Here is a 16,159-nt window from a genome sequence, read left to right on the forward strand (position 1 = left end):
CTACAACCCGACCTTTATCAAAGTCGGAAACGTGATGGTACGCATTTCTCCTCCTTACACAAGGCATCACAATAACGTTTCACCAGGCGATGCCGGTCAACTGCTGTTTGTGTATGACAAATCGGTTCTAAACTTTCCTCATGTCAGCACGTTGTAGCTGTCGCTACCAGCGCCAACCTTGTGTGAATGCTCTGAAGAGCTAATCATTTGCATATCACAGCATCTTCTTCCTGTCGGTTAAATTTCGCGTCTGTAGCACGTCATCTTCGTGGTGTAGCAACTTTAATCGCCAGTAGTGTACTTCCTTACACTAAGCCGGCCGCTGTGACCGAGCAGTTCTAGGCGCTTCAGTCCGGAACCGCGCTGCTGCTACGGTCGCAGGTTCGAACCCTGCCTTGGGAATGAATGTGTGTGATGTCCTTATGTTAGTTAGGTAAAAGTACGAGGGTGAGTCAAATGAAAACCTTAAATATTTTTTAAAATATTATTTATTGTGCAGAAGTGGTACAAAGTTGTATCACTCGCTCAACATAATCTCCCCCACGCTCAATGCAAGTCCTCCAGCGCTTACAAAGTGGGTAAATTCCTTTAGAAAAAATTCTTTTGGTAGTCCGCGCAACCACTCATGTACCGCGTGGGGTACCTCTTCGTCAGAACGAAACTTCTGTCCTCCTATTGCGTCTTTGAGTGGTCCAAACATATGGAAATCACTTGGGGCAAGGTCTGGTGAGTATGGTGGATAAGGAAGACACTCAAAATGCAGGTCTGTGATTGTTGCAACTCTTGTACAGGCAGTGTGGGGCCTTACATTGTCATGTTGAAAAAAGAAACCTGCTGATATCAATCCACGTCGCTTTGATTTGATTGTAGGCCGCAGATGATTTTTTAGGAGATCTGTGTATGATGCACTGGTGACAGTGGTCCCTGTAGGTATGTAATGTTCCAAAATGACGCCTTTTTCGTCCCAAAAGAAAGTCAGCATAACCTTCCCTGCTGATGGTTCTGTTCGAAACTTCTTTGGTTTTGGTGATGAGGAATGGCGCCATTCGTTGTTGGCTCTCTTCGTTTCCGGTTGGTGGAAGGGAACCCAGGTTTCGCCCCCAGTAACGGTTCTTGCAAGGAAGCCATCACCTCCTCGCGCCGAAGAAGTTGTTCACAAGCATCAACACGTCGTTCTCTCATTTCAGGAGTCAGCTGCCGTGGCACCCATCTTGCAGACACTTTGTGAAACTGGAGCACATCATGCACAATGTGGTGTGCTGACCCACGACTAATATGTAAAAATGCTACAATGTCATTAAGTCTCACTCGGCGGTTTTCCTTCACTATGGCTTCAACTGTTGCAATGTTCTGTGGAGTCACAACTCGTTGTGCCTGACCTGGACGAGGAGCATCTTCCACTGAAGTCACACCATTTGCGAACTTCCTACTTCATTCGTAAACTTGCTGCTGTGACAAACGTGCATCACCGTACTGAACCTTCATTCGTCGATGAATTTCAATAGGTTTCACACTTTCACTACGCAGAAACCGAATTACAAAATGCTGTTCTTCCCTGGTGCAAGTCGCAAGTGGGGCGGCCATCTTTATACTGATACTGCGACGGTATGTGTGCATTTGCACTATGCTGCCACCTATAGGCCATTCTCCAGGCTGTTTGTAGCACGTATACTAACTCACAGGATAACTGCGTGAAATTTCGATTTGTTATTACAAGGTTAAAGTTTTCATTTGACTCACCCTCGTAGGTCTAATTCTAGGGGGACTGATGACCTCAGATGTTAAGTCCCATAGTGCTTAGAGCTATTTGAACCATTTGAACCTTGCACCAAACGAACCGTTTGATTTTCTACGGCGGCGACTTCGACTCGAACGAGATGTGCAGCGGCCCTAAAAATCTCCGACTCGAAGACTTTAAGAAGCTGTTGCCTGGAGTGCGCAAAATGAGTACAATAGACAAGTGCGCTCGACGTGCCTGCTACAATGGTAGCGCATCTTCTCCTAGATGTCCAAGAGCTCGAGTGCTCTTCCGGTATTGTTATCGTTTCACCCGGGTACCGCTCGTTTCATAACACTTCTCGCATACGTGACGTCATTTTGACGTCACGCGCAATATCGACAACAGCAGGGCCTGATATGGACTTTCATTAGCGTTCGATATGGGCCTCTCACAAGACTTAATGCACATACAGCGAATATTTATAAAACACACGTCATTCTTGGAATGATTTATTATTATTATTATAACTAAAAGTCACATAATTATTTATCGTCAGTTAATGCCTTCACATAAGAATGTTCTCTCAGGAGTGAGTTGCAATTATCAATGATTTAGAAATAAAGCATGAAACCGCCTTGCATTATAATTTGCAGTATGCCGTCTCAAGATAACTAAACACTGTAAATTTATCACAGGCACGTCACCATTGTAATTGAATCTCAGTTAGCAAGGCGCCAGTCATATAAGCCTGCAATAGTTACCATGATAACCAAGACATGGGACTAATTTCACATGACAGAATACTAGAGTAATCGATAACATCATGGTTTCTGGAGTCAAAAGGTCTGTAGGTTTGCAACTCGCCACATGCAAATACTTTTTATTTCATGTTAGCGTTGTTAAGGGATTCTGGGACTGTATTATGAATGTAACAGAAGTAAGTTCACCAGTATTCGATGTTATTTACATTTCCGTCTGATTAGAAAACGAAGAATGCCATCAATATTTAGCGATTTCTGAGTGTGCGGTTAAACAGGAACCTAAGACGGTAGCTTAAATTGTTGCGACTGAATCTAGCACCAACAAAATTCACTTTCTTCTTTGTTATAAACATTTGACTCTTTACTTCCGAACATGTGGTGACCTCCGATTGCGTGGTTAGGCAGAAACCTTAGAAGACAGCTTAAATTGCTGGAAGTGGATCTAACACCCAAACTATTCCTTGGCGAAACGTCGATAGGAGCTCCTACAGTCGTCTCTATTGTGTGTGACGTCAGAATGGCGTAACGTTTGCGGGAAGAGTCTTATCCGTCTCAGCCAGTTTCCGGCGGCAGGGGAATAGGGATTTTTGTTCGGCCCTTAGAAGATGGGCTGAATTTTTGCTAATGCTTCTATGCGGGTTCCTGTTGGAGCCGCCGGCCGAGGTGGCCGAGCGGTTCTAGGCGCTTCAGTCCGGGAGCGCGCGACTGCTATGGTCGCATGTTCGAATCCTGCCTCGGGTATGGATGTGTGCTCAGAGCCATTTGAACCTTTTTTTTTTTTTTTTTTTTTTGTTGGAGCCGACTAGGTTGGTTTTCACGAAGAGAAATTCCCCAAGCCGGCTGTTGCAGAAAACGTTCTTCATGTTCCACTAGGGGGCTGCAACTTACAGAAGCGCGGCAAGTATGCGAGTGAAGGGAATGGCCAATGAAAATTTCTACATTCTGCTCCTTATTTTGACTGGCTAAAAACCCTATTTGTTGAACAATTTCGCGAGTGGCAGGGAGTTGCCGAAATCGGGCAGTTGGCCAACAGCCACTGTGCGGTGGAGAGTTTGAGTGGCCTCTGGAGGGGCGGTGGCGTCTTCGTTGTATACGTAAGAAAAAAATGGTTCAAATAGCTCTGAGCACTACGGGACTTAAATTCTGAGGTCATCAGTCCCCTAGAACTTAGAACTCCTTAAAACTAACTAATCTAAGGACATCACACATATCCATGATGCCTGAGGCAGGATTCGAACCTGCGATCATAGCGACCACGCGGTTCCAGACTGTAGCCCCTAGAACCGCTCGGCCACCCCGACCGGCGTGTGTACGTAAGAAGTCGGGAGTAGGTGATTCTTCGTCATCAGCCAAATGACTTAGCGCAATACCCAAGACTGAGAGAACGAGAAATGCGTGCCAGGGTCCAGGTGTGGAGTCCTACTTAGCATCTTCCTGTGTCCTCGGAGACTGTGGTAGATTACTGAGTGTGAACCTGTTCGTTACAGAGAGAGAGAGATCTCATGCCAGAGTGTCAAGCCATCAGCTGGCTAACGGTGGTGTTCCATAAATGTAACGGATTTTTTTGCAATTATTTCACGCCAATAAATGTCATTTGTTCCCATGCAAATTTCATCTAGATCTGCATCACATTTAAGTGCCTGTAAGAGGGTTCATCGAACAATCTTCACACTAATCCTCTATTATTCCATTGGCGAACAGAGCGCGGAAAAAAAGGTACACCTGTATCTTTCCGTGCGAACCCTGATTTCGCTTATTCCATTACGATGGTCGTTTCTCGCTATGTTTGTCGACGTCAACAAAATATTTTCACATTAGAAGGAGAAAGCTGGTGATTGAAACTTCCTGAGAGGATTCTGACGCAACGAAAAACGCCTTTATTTTAATGATTACCATCCTAAATCGTGTATCATGTCCGTGACGCTCTTTCCCCTATCTCTCGATAGTACAAAACGTACTGCCACTCTCTGAACTTTCTTGCTGTACTCCGTTAATCCTATTTGGTAAGGATCCTACAGCGAGCAGTAATACTCCAAACGAGGACGCAAAAACGTAGTGTGGGCAGTCTCCTTAGGAGATCTGTTGCACCTTGTAACTGCTCTGCCAATATAAAGTAGACTTCGGTTCACCTTCCACGCAACATTTTTGATGTGTTCTTGCCAACTTAACTTCATCGTAATTTAATTACTAGGTATTTAGCTGAATTTACGGCCTTTAGATTTGGCTGATTTATTGTGCAATCTAAGTTTAACGGATTCCTTTTAGCACTCATGTGGACGACCTCACACTTTTCATTATTTAGGTTCCATTGCCAATTTTCACCAATGAATTTATAGAAGTTTGACTTTCCTTTAATTTACGTCTATGGTCACAAACTTTTTGTTAACAGATTACCGGTTTCGGTCTATAATGACCATCATCAGATCTGCAGCAAAAAATGAGAAAAAACATAAACACACTCGCAGATTGTCTACAGCTTAAAAACAATAAATCGACAATAATGAAAAGTACTACTGATATGCGTTCGTGCGCTTTAAGTATGAAAAGGTATACCTGTTTTATAAAAACAAAATCCTAATGTACTGCAGCCATAGTGGCATCGTCAAATGTTAAATGCAAAATCAGCACCAGCATCGTGAAATATATATAAATAACATCATATGCACAAGTCATGTTGTCCGTAGCGCTACTGTTCAAAACAAGCCGAATTTTACTATTGGCACTACACACGCTGGCAGATGACGTTCACACCCTGCCGTCGGAACGCCACGTTGTGCACCCTGATACGTCACTCCACACAACGTTTTTCCACTATCCAATCGTCCAATGTTTACGCTCCTTACACCAAGCGAGGCGTCGTTTGGCATTTACCGGCGTGATGCGTGGCTTATGAGCAGACGCTCGACCATGAAATTCAAGTTTTCTCACGTCCCGTCTAACTGGCATAGTACTTGTAGTGGATCTTGATGCAGTTTGAAACTCCTGTGCGATGGTCTGGATAGATGTCTGCCTATTAGACGTTACGACCCTCGTCAACTGTCGGCGGTCCCTGTCAGTCAATAGACGAGGTGGACCTGTACGCTATTGTGCTGTACGTATCCCTTCTCGTTTCCACTTCACTATCACGTTGTAAACAGTGGAGTGTGGAAATATCGCGTACAGACGTATGACACAAATGACACCCAATCACCTGACCACGTTCGAAGTCCGTGAATTCCGCGGAGTGCCCCATTCTGCTCTCTCACGATGTCTAATGACTACTGCGGTCGCTGATATGGATTACCTGCCAGTAGGTCGCAGCACAATTCACCTGATTTGAAAAACGTATGTTTTTGTGGGTGTCCGGATACTTTTGATAACATAGTGTATTCGCAATCCGTGTTCAAGTCTTCCATGTTCGCTACTCTGATTTTCTTGCAGGAGGTCGAAAGAAATTGTGCATCCGCAGTGAAGATGGTGGATTCATTACCCATCGAGGCGAATCAGCATTTCCGGAAGAACAGTCACTATGCATTCATATTATAATTCGCCTCGATGGGTAATGAATCCACCACCTTCAATGCGGATGTACAACTTCTTTCGACCTTCTGCGGGAACCTCAGTGTACCGAGAAAGAACGACACGGACAGGGACTGCAGATAGGTGGCGCTAGGTGTGGATGTGTGTCGGCCACGAAGGGTGCCGAGACAGTCCGCCCAAACGCCATAAACAATGTATCTGGGCGGCGCAGTGGTTAACGCAACCGCATAATAAGGAGGAGATCCTGGGTTCGTGTCCATCTGCGGTACACATTTTCACTTGTTGTCGCTGATTCTTCCGCATAAAGTACCGATGCGGCTAACATCATCAATTCCTTCTCTTTCTTTCCTTCGTCCCCCTTTCACCTGAAATTACGTAATATGGATCACAGCCTCGGATACCGCGCGGTGTCTGTTCTTTCGGACCCGTCCGAAAGAACAGACATCACGCATTCATATAACTGATTCGCTTCGATGGGCAATGGATCCACCATCTTCACTGCGGATGTAAAATATCGTTCGATCTTGAAGCAGGAATCTAAAATTAGCAAGCATGAAGGACATGGACGGTGAATGCGGATAGATGGCGCTAGGTGGGAATGTGGTTCGCCGAAATTAAAGCTACAGAGCATGTGCGTCACACGGCTTTCTTTAACATGAGTAACATAACCTTTCCTGTGAGGGTAATAAATAAACAATGAATCTTGAATAAGTTATTAAAAAAATAATTTTGTAATTCGACCTAACCTTAACCCTTGCATCCATATTGGTCAAACAGTAAGAAGGCCACAGACACAAAAAGATTTATTTGTTAATTTTACGCTATCAAAATTAACAAAGTAGTGAGCAAAAGTTTACACAGTCGTCGTTTTTACGATTGGTAAGTGCACGAGTAAGCCGGTAGCGTAAGAGGGCGAGAGGATATTCCAAAATCTTGCACCACACTTGCGAGATAGCTGAATGTCCTTTGTAGGCCAATTTGAGGTTGCTTCCCGGCTTGACATACGACAAGTGTCCTGCGTGAAATTTTATGTCTGGACTCACACTATACCACTGTGAAACAGTATTCGTTTGCACCCAGTATAATGTAAATTGTGCAAAAGAATGGCAGAGAAGAAGGGATATAGTTTACTTAGAATTATAGTGTATGACATCAATATACAGATAAATATGAAATATTATTTTTTTTTCTCTTCTGATTCCAGTCAGTATTACAAGTTATTCAAAGGTTGTACAGCCAATATATAGATGCCTTGTTAATCGAAATAATACATTTGATAATGGAGATACAGTTTTCCAAAGCACGTAAGGGAATCTACAACATAATAAATGTGACTGGTTGCAGAAATTTGTATTTACAAGTAACATTAATTCTCAACTTTTATTTCTCACTTCATGTTTGACTGAGATGTTGTTTTGTATTGTGCCAATCGGGCTGTGTCTCTACTACCAATAATAAATATGTAAAGGGTGGTCCATATTAAGAGCATGTACTGTATCCTGCAAAGTGGCTCCGGTATTTTTCAGCAGCTTTTGTGCGAGTAGATGTATGGCAGACAAACGTCCAGAGCAACTAAAAGCAGTTCGGTTCAACTGGCGTTCGGCTGAAATCTAACAAATAGATAAGTTGCGAACGTAAACAGTAGGTTAAACTGCAGGTTAACCTGTTTCCACGAAATTTATTTGTAATTTACATTCGTTGGCTTCGCCAACTTACAGAGTTATCACCTTTTAACCTATGCTGCAGATCAGCCTGTCAGGACGACGGAATCTACCGATCTCGGCCGAACGCCAGCTGAACCGTACTCGCGTTAGTGGACTCGCGGTGAGTGGTGGCGAGGCGAGGTACGCACCTCGGGCCCGGAGAGGACGGCGACCTCGCGGCCGCAGTGGTGGCAGACGACGCCGGCGGCGGTGTCGGTGGCGGCGGTCATGGTGTTGCTGCTCAGCTCGCCCGCCTCCGAGTAGAAGACGCTGTCGCTGCCCGGGCTCACCGAGCGCAGGGACTCCGCGCTCAGCGCCTTCAGCCGCTGCGCCTCGGGGCTGGCCACGCCCTCCTGCGGCGGCGGCGCCAACAAACATACTGTCTTAACGTAGATAAAGCACCTAGCTGCACTTGCACTCAGTCAGGAGCGGATTTCCATCACAACAAGTGTACAGGTTGTGCTGGCCGCGGTGGCCGAGCGGTTCTAGGCGCTTCAGTCCGGAACCGCGCGACTGCTACAGTCGCAGGTTCGAGTCCTGCCTCGAGCATGGATCTGTGTGATGTCCTTAGGTTAGTTAGGTTTAAGTGGTTCTAAGTTCTAGGGGACTGATGACCTCAGATGTTGAGTCTCATAGTGCTCAGAGCCATTTCAACCATTTGTACAGGGTGTATCAAACGAATCATCCGAAAAAAAAACAACAACATACTATAATATTAGTTGAGATATGTGCGTGAACAAGGTACTGTTGGAAACAGCAAACTTTCAAGTTTTACATGGTTCCCGCTAGGTAGCAGCAGCGGGCGCTCACTAGTAAAAACGGGTTCGCGACACAGAAAGCGTTTTGTGTTCTACGTTTTGCGCATTGCAAGTCAGTATTAACTATTCAGTGTCACTTTCGTACTAGGTATGTTGTAATCCTCCTACAGCACAGAGCATTAGACGATGGCATCAACAATTACGAGAAACAGGTTTTTTGTGTAACGGCAAATCAGCGGTCCGTCCCCGAGCGTCTGACACACACGTCGAACACATCAGCCACAGTTTCACAAGGAGTCCCCAGAAATCCGTTCGCCGTGCAGCTCGACAGCTCAAAATGACCCCGATGTCCGTCTGGCGTGTGTTGCGTCGACGTTAACACATGAAACCATACAAAATTCAGCTACCGCAAGCTCTTCGTCAGGGTGGCAAACAACAACGCGTCCACTTCTGTAATTTAGTTCTTAACAAGATGGAGGATGACAGTTTTCTTCCACGCTGTTTAGTGACGAGGCAACATTCGATTTAAATGGAAAGGTGAACCGTCATAATGTGAGATTATGGGATACGGAACAACCACATGAAGTTGTACAACGTGAGAGGGACTGTAATTTAACGAGTTTTGTGCAATTTCACAGGGAAAGGTGTGTAGTCCATTTTTCCTCGCTGAGAACACTGTTACAGGAAGCACATGTCTCGATATGTTTGAGAACTTTCTTTTTCCACAGTTGGATACCGATTCGAACGACTTCATTTACCAACAGGATGTGTCACCGCCACAATGAAATCTAGAAGTGTGTGAATTTTCAAATCATACGATTACTGAACGACGCATCGGTCGCACTGGACCAAATGATTCAGCCTTACATCACTGGTCTGCAAGGTCACCGCAACTGACTGATTATTTATTGTGCTGTTTATAAAAGACTCTGTTTATGTGCCTTCGTTACCAACAACAATGAATGAACTGAGACATCGCATAACAGCAGCTGTGGAAGCTGTAAGTCAAGACATTCTCGCTGCAGTGTGGGAACAGTTTGAATACCGCATTGCAATATGCCGTGCATCTCAAGGAGGTGCAAACTGAACACCTTTGGAAAGGTATAAAAAAACTTTTTGAGTTTCTCGTTCATCAAAAAACAAAATTCATTGCATATGTTTATTAGTTTCAGAAATATAGACGTGCCAAATCGGATGATTCTTTTTGATAAACCTTGTGTTTACAGAAGAATGCGAAAACTAATAGAGGCTGACACCTGGAAAGATCATGTTGGGTTCCGGAGAAATGTAGGAGCACACAAGGCCATACTGACCTTACGACTTACCTCAGAAGATAGGCTAAAGAAAGCCGAACATACGTCTATAGCATTTGCACATTTAGAGATAGCTTTACACAATTCTTACTTTAAAATATATCCCTAGCATAGGACGTTTACGTACGCTAGTGCAGTGGCGCTCGACTCGGAGGTAAGCCGATTCGAATGCTGGTGATGGAAAATGTAGTGTGCCAATATATGGCTGGCACGGGGAGGAGAGGTGGTTGGGTAAACATCCTGATCACCATTTGCACTGAATTAAATCCCAAACCTCTCCACAGAGTCTAATGAAGTGAAGCCATATGACGCTGTAGTTGGTTATCCGCCCGTTGGATCGTGACGTTAAGCTCAGCGCCTCTGTTGGTGCAATTCTAAAAGAATTGGCTATGTGCCGGCACCAGATTTCACCCTCTCAGTTCCTTTTATCTATAACAACACAAACCTACCACCCAAAAACACACACCACAGTCATACATACAACACAGATACACCCACGACAAGGGAAGGCAATGGCAAACCACTGCCACCAGAATCTTGCCGAGGCCGACGTTGCACTATTCCTGCTTCTGCTCCCCAACGTTCATCCCCTGAGTATGGAACCCTATGTTATGTATATTCTTTTAAATTCTTAAGAAACCACGAATGAAATACAGGGAGTGAAACGTTATCTGCAACTTACGCAGAAACCAGACTGCAGCTACAACAATTGAAAGACATGAAGAAAATGCAGTAGTTGGGAAGGCAATCTGCACATTCAAGAATCAGAGAAGAAAACCAACGAGAAATTTCAAAAGAGGATTAAATTCAGGGAGAAGAAATGAATAAGGTTTGCCGATGACTTTGTAGTTAGATGAGAGGCGGAAAGAACTTGGCGGCATAGTTTAACGGAATGGCGATTGTCTTCGAAAGGGGTTATAACATGAATATCATCAAAGGTAAAACAACAGTAACAGAGGGTAACCGAATTAAATCAGTCTAATCGGAGGGAATTAGATTAGGAAGTGAGACATTAAAGGTAGTACATGAGCTTTGCTATTTGGGCAGCAAAATAACTGATGATGGCCGAAGTAGAGAAGATATCAAATGGCCACCTACAAATGCAAGAAAAGCGTTAGTGACATGATAAGTCTTTTAACATTGAATATAAACTTATGAGTCAGCAAATCTTTGCTGAAGGTATTTGTCTAGAAGGCATTTGCATGGAAGTGAAATGAGGACAATGAACAGTTCAGACAGAAAAGGATACAGGGTGAAATTTCCTGACAGAATAAAACCGTGTGTCGGACCGGGATTCCAACCCGGTACCTTTACCTTTCACATTAATGTGGTCTACCGTCTTTTTATTTTTTATTTATTGTAATTTTTTTACTTATTTTTTAGCGTCACAGTCAGCTACAGGCTGGAGGAGACGAGGTGGACAGGGTCGAATCCCCAGGGCCCGGATGCTATAGCTCTCCCCTCCTATCGCTGTGCTGCACCCTGAAACTGCTCATTTTTATTTTATTTACTTAGTTTTTGCAGGTGTATACACTGAGGAAACAAACTCATCCGGAATCCTGAAAAACCCGTAAGGCGATAAAGCTTGGCGGGCCGGCCGAGTCTAAGGTGTAGGTGCGTCATTTTTCGTCCCGAATCGGGCGTTCGCCTGCCACGCCGGGAACACGACAACTGAGTGGTGGCGTGGTACAAACGCTGTTAAGATAACTGGAACAATACGCGCGGTAACGGGAACAGCGCGCAACCTCCGCATGTGCAGTCTGCAAGAACTGCCAAAAGTCAAGGCGCGAGTGATGAGCATCCCCATATAGGTGTGCCAAGGTCCAGTCTTTTACGTAGAGAACTGCCCGAGACGTTGAGGCAGGAAACTATTCCACCTCTGGGTAAAGAAAGAACTCTGGGTCGATAACATCCGCGGCCTCTCAAAAACAAGTGACCATTTGTCGCCCCAACAACCGGACATCCGCAACGGCTAAACAGTTGAATCAATGATGATCATCGTCGGCACTATGACAGACGGCGCAGAGTGGTGAGTCCGCCAATCCTATGGCATGGAACAGCTAATTAGCTGGATACTTCCCACAGGTCGCACAATACCAAGTCGACGAGATACGAGTCGGCAAAAAATTGTGATGAATGTGCCGTCAAACCACAATCCACCGCAACAATGGGAACTTGCTTTCTACGACATTACTGGCGACACTGCGCGGGGGAAAAGACGTAGAAATCCTTTGTGGCGGCTGGCGCGTTCATTGGAGTTCGGCGCGAGGATGACTGAGTTCCACAACGCTGTGTGTGGAAACGCCGGCATGATACTACCGATCCGGCACCAGCGGGGAGAGGAACTTTGGCACAAGGACGGCAAATAAGTGGTGCGTAATGGAGGCCTCGACATCGCACCATTGTGTATACATTGTGGCGATGTAGAGTGGCACGTACGTAAGACCAAGCCCTCTTGCACGAGGGCAGCGAATAAATGTGTCACAAGAAGATGGACCGAGCAGTCAGAAAATATGCGAATTCCGCTTGAATACAACGTCCTACGGGAATCGGCATCGGTACAACTTGCACAGTATGGACCATTCTGGATGCCATATAGGCATCCAGATAGACAACACGCTGAAAACTATAGAGGCGGCTTAGGGGGATGTGACGGATCATTATACGGATAATTCTCAAAATTTTACGAAAGCTGACCGCCGCTGTACGGCGCCTCGGTGACGTAAAAGTGATCCCAAGATAGCGGAGACGCCGAACACAGGGCAGGGGCACCAGATACTCCCGGGGAAGCCCGCGACTAATAGACAGCGCCGTAGATTTGCACACATTCGTCATACTTCTAGCCGTCCTGCAATGACCGCAAATGGTCTCGATGATCTATACGACCTCTACCCGGCAACGAACCAGCAGCTGTAGGTCATGCGCGTATGCGCGACACCATAAGGTGTAACCGCATAAGGAGAGTCCAGACAAGGCGCCGTCAGCGAGCCTACGAGCGGCTCCAGCGCCACTGCATGAAGGTACACGTATAGTGGGGGCAGCCTTGGCGGTCCGAGCGTTGGATCGGTATCGCACCCGCCACACACCCATTCACCTGGACCAACAAACGCCCGCTGCCAAGGAGCCGCCGAAGGACGAGGATGAACCGGGCAGGGAGCCCATCCGTTCTAAGACAGAATGTGGAAATAAATGGCGTACGCCGAGCAAGGTAGCTGCGTGGTCTAAGGCGTCTCGTCACGGTTTGCACGGCTCCCCCCGTCGGAGGTTCGAGTCCTCCCTCGGGTATGGGTGTGTGCGTTGTCCTTAGCGTAAGTTGGTTTAAGTTAGATTAAGTAGTGTGTAAGCTTAGGGAATTATGCCTTAGCAGTTTGGTCCCGCAAGATCTTACCACAGATTTAAAAAAAATTTTTACATGGCGCATCGAGACAAACTCGTTGTCAAAATCTTCGGCTGCTATCGCCGCATGAAGTCTGCACGCCTCTGCCAGTACAGTCACGTCACGACAGGCTCCATTGGCTGTCTTGAAGTTAACTGTGCCGCCTGGCGTCGTTTACTCGGCGGAGAGGACAGGAGGTAAGAGGGGCCTTCAGCGACCCGCCAATAACGATAATCCGTATGTATAAGGTGATAGGGCGGTAGTGGGCCGCAGTATTTACTGAAGATAACGTTAGTGACCTCCTCGAACGTGAAAGGTTCCATTAACCTAACCCACGCCTCAACCGCGAGAGCGTGTGGAAAGTCCACTGCGATAGTATCTAAGTCCAAGACGGCCCCATCATCGGAACGGCAGACTCGATGACAATGTTCGATAAAACTATCTAGTATGTCCGCTTGGCAGATGACCCGTTAGGCAAGGTGATGGGCGAGTTCGGTGACTAAGTTTCATCTGCGGTGTGTGTGATCGTGCACAGTATGATGCATGGAAGAATTTTCCCACCACAGCACATTAGGTTTTGCAGGCACGCACCGCAACGCACTATTGTTTTCTGTGAGTAGTCGCTAGTAGCTTCTTCTTGATCACTCTGCGTTCAGTTTTCAATTCCGTGAAAAGTGTCTCAGCATCAAGGTTGCGGACGGCGGTGAAGTAGAAGTCTGCAGTGTGCCTGTGCCAAGCGGCCACCTCCCTGGTGCAAGTGATGAATGTGCGACTGAGCATCGGCTTAGCATATTCCAGCCACTACTCCACTGTGGTGCAGTGGTAGGGAAGGGAGTGAGACAGGGTTGTAGCCTCTCCCCGATGTTATTCAATCTGTATATTGAGCAAGCAGTGAAGGAAACAAAAGAAAAATTCGGAGTAGGTATTAAAATCCATGGAGAAGAAATAAAAACTTTGAGGTTCGCCGATGACATTGTAATTCTGTCAGACACAGCAAAGGACTTGGAAGAGCAGTTGAGCGGAATGGATAGCGTCTTGAAAGGAGGATATAAGATGAACATCAACAAAAGCAAAACGAGGATAATGGAATGTAGTCGAATTAAGTCGGGAGATGCTGAGGGAATTACATTAGGAAATGAGACACTTAAAGTAGTAAAGGAGTTTTGCTATTTGGGGGGCAAAATAACTGATGACGGTCGAAGTGGAGAGGATATAAAATGTAGACTGGCAATGGCAAGGAAAGCGTTTCTGAAGAAGAGAAATTTGCTAACATCGAGTATAGAGTTAAGTGTCAGGAAGTCGTTTCTGAAAGTATTTGTATGGAGTGTAGCCATGTATGGAATGGAACGTGGACGATAACTAGTTTGGACAAGGAGAGAATAGAAGCTTTCGAAATGTGGTGCTACAGAAGAACGCTGAAGATTAGATGGGTAGATCACATAACTAATGAGGAGATATTGAATAGGATTGGGGAGAAGAGAAGTTTGTGGCACAACTTGACTAGAAGAAGGGATCGATTGGTAGGACATGTTCTGAGGCATCAAGGGATCACCAATTTAGCACTGGAGGGCAGCGTGGAGGGTAAAAATCGTAGAGGGAGACCAAGAGACGAATACACCAAGCAGATTCAGAAGGATGTAGGTTGCAGTAGGTACTGGGAGATGAAGAAGTTTGCACAGGATAGAGTAGCATGGAAAGCTGCATCAAACCAGTCTCAAGACTGAAGACCACAACAACAACAACTCCACTACTGATGCACAGTATAGGAGACGCCATTCACACCTTGTCCACGTATCAGTGATACGTCAGTAACAATCAGGATCCTGTAGTTGCTGAGAGTTGGGTTTCCATGGCGACCGACTCCTCCAAACCTCCTGGCGGGAAAGGAGTAATGTGCACCTGTACGCGCAATAGTCAAACACCCAAGGCCAGCGCTGACATCAAGCACCGAATCAACCAGCCCACGGAAGACCTTAAATGCAGTCTAACCGACTTGCCGAATGACTCGTGAGAAACATCTATCCCGGATCGTCCGCGAGCTGTACCTTCGAGGTATCGCGTAAGGTTAATTCGCAAACAATGAGATGTAGCTCCTGCAAAATTTGAGCACTGAACTTTCCGGCCGAGTACGCAAGTAAAGTTTCCTCCAAACAAAACCTGTTCACGTGATCTAAGAACAGTGGGGCAACCTCCTCCGCATAAAATCGTGCCCTTTCACGCCGTCACCCGATTTCAAAAGGCGCATGGAGTGAACCGTAAATGCAGCACCCCTGTCAGACGGGAGATACATAATATCGTTAATCAGGATGGCTTCTCGTACATAAACCACCACTCCACTGCCAAGGTGATCGCCATGAAGGCATAGATGTCGTATCCCTTACATGTACATTTATACTCCGCAAGCCACCCAACGGTGTGTGGGGGAGGGCACTTTACGTGCCACTGTCATTACCTCCATTTCCTGTTCCAATCGCGTATGGTTCGCGGGAAGAACGACTGCCGGAAAGCCTCCGTGCGCGCTCGAATCTCTCTAATTTTACATTCGTGATCTCCTCGGGAGCTATACGTAAGCGGAAGCAATATATTCGATACCTCATCCAGAAACGCACCCTCTTGAAACCTGGACAGCAAGCTACACCGCAATGCAGAGCGCCTCTCCTGCAGAGTCTGCCACTTGAGTTTGCTAAACATCTCCGTAACGGTATCACGCTTACCAAATAACCCTGTGACGAAACGCGCCGCTCTTCTTTGGATCTTCTCTATCTCCTTGTAAGGTGTCAGGTAAATCCAACACCTTCCATGAAAACCCTGACATGATAAGCAAATCCAGTAGTATGTCACATAGTTCCGAATAAATCGTGACATTAAATTAACCAAAGTAATACGAGTAACGGGTGAGCAAATGGAATACCACAGACTAACACAAGAATGCCCAAACGCATTTCATACCTTCCCACCGTGAGACAGACGCAGTTCCGAGGGGAGAAACGAGAACAGAAGCCGAGAGCA

The 16,159-nt window shown here is 46.0% G+C and overlaps 1 protein-coding gene across 1 annotated transcript in view; it reads right to left on the reverse strand.

Moving 5' to 3' along the window:
* Positions 1-16,159, reverse strand: part of LOC124775355 — a 442,958-nt gene that overhangs the window by 141,777 nt on the left and 285,022 nt on the right. The window contains exons 21-22 of the mRNA XM_047250186.1: positions 9,311-9,337; positions 7,853-8,056 (exon numbers count right to left, since the gene is read on the reverse strand). Of these exons, the coding sequence (XP_047106142.1) occupies positions 7,853-8,056; positions 9,311-9,337 (231 nt within the window). The remainder of the gene's footprint in view (positions 1-7,852; positions 8,057-9,310; positions 9,338-16,159) is intronic.

This window comes from Schistocerca piceifrons, chromosome 2 (genome assembly GCF_021461385.2).
Source record: "Schistocerca piceifrons isolate TAMUIC-IGC-003096 chromosome 2, iqSchPice1.1, whole genome shotgun sequence".
NCBI lineage: Eukaryota > Metazoa > Arthropoda > Insecta > Orthoptera > Acrididae > Schistocerca > Schistocerca piceifrons.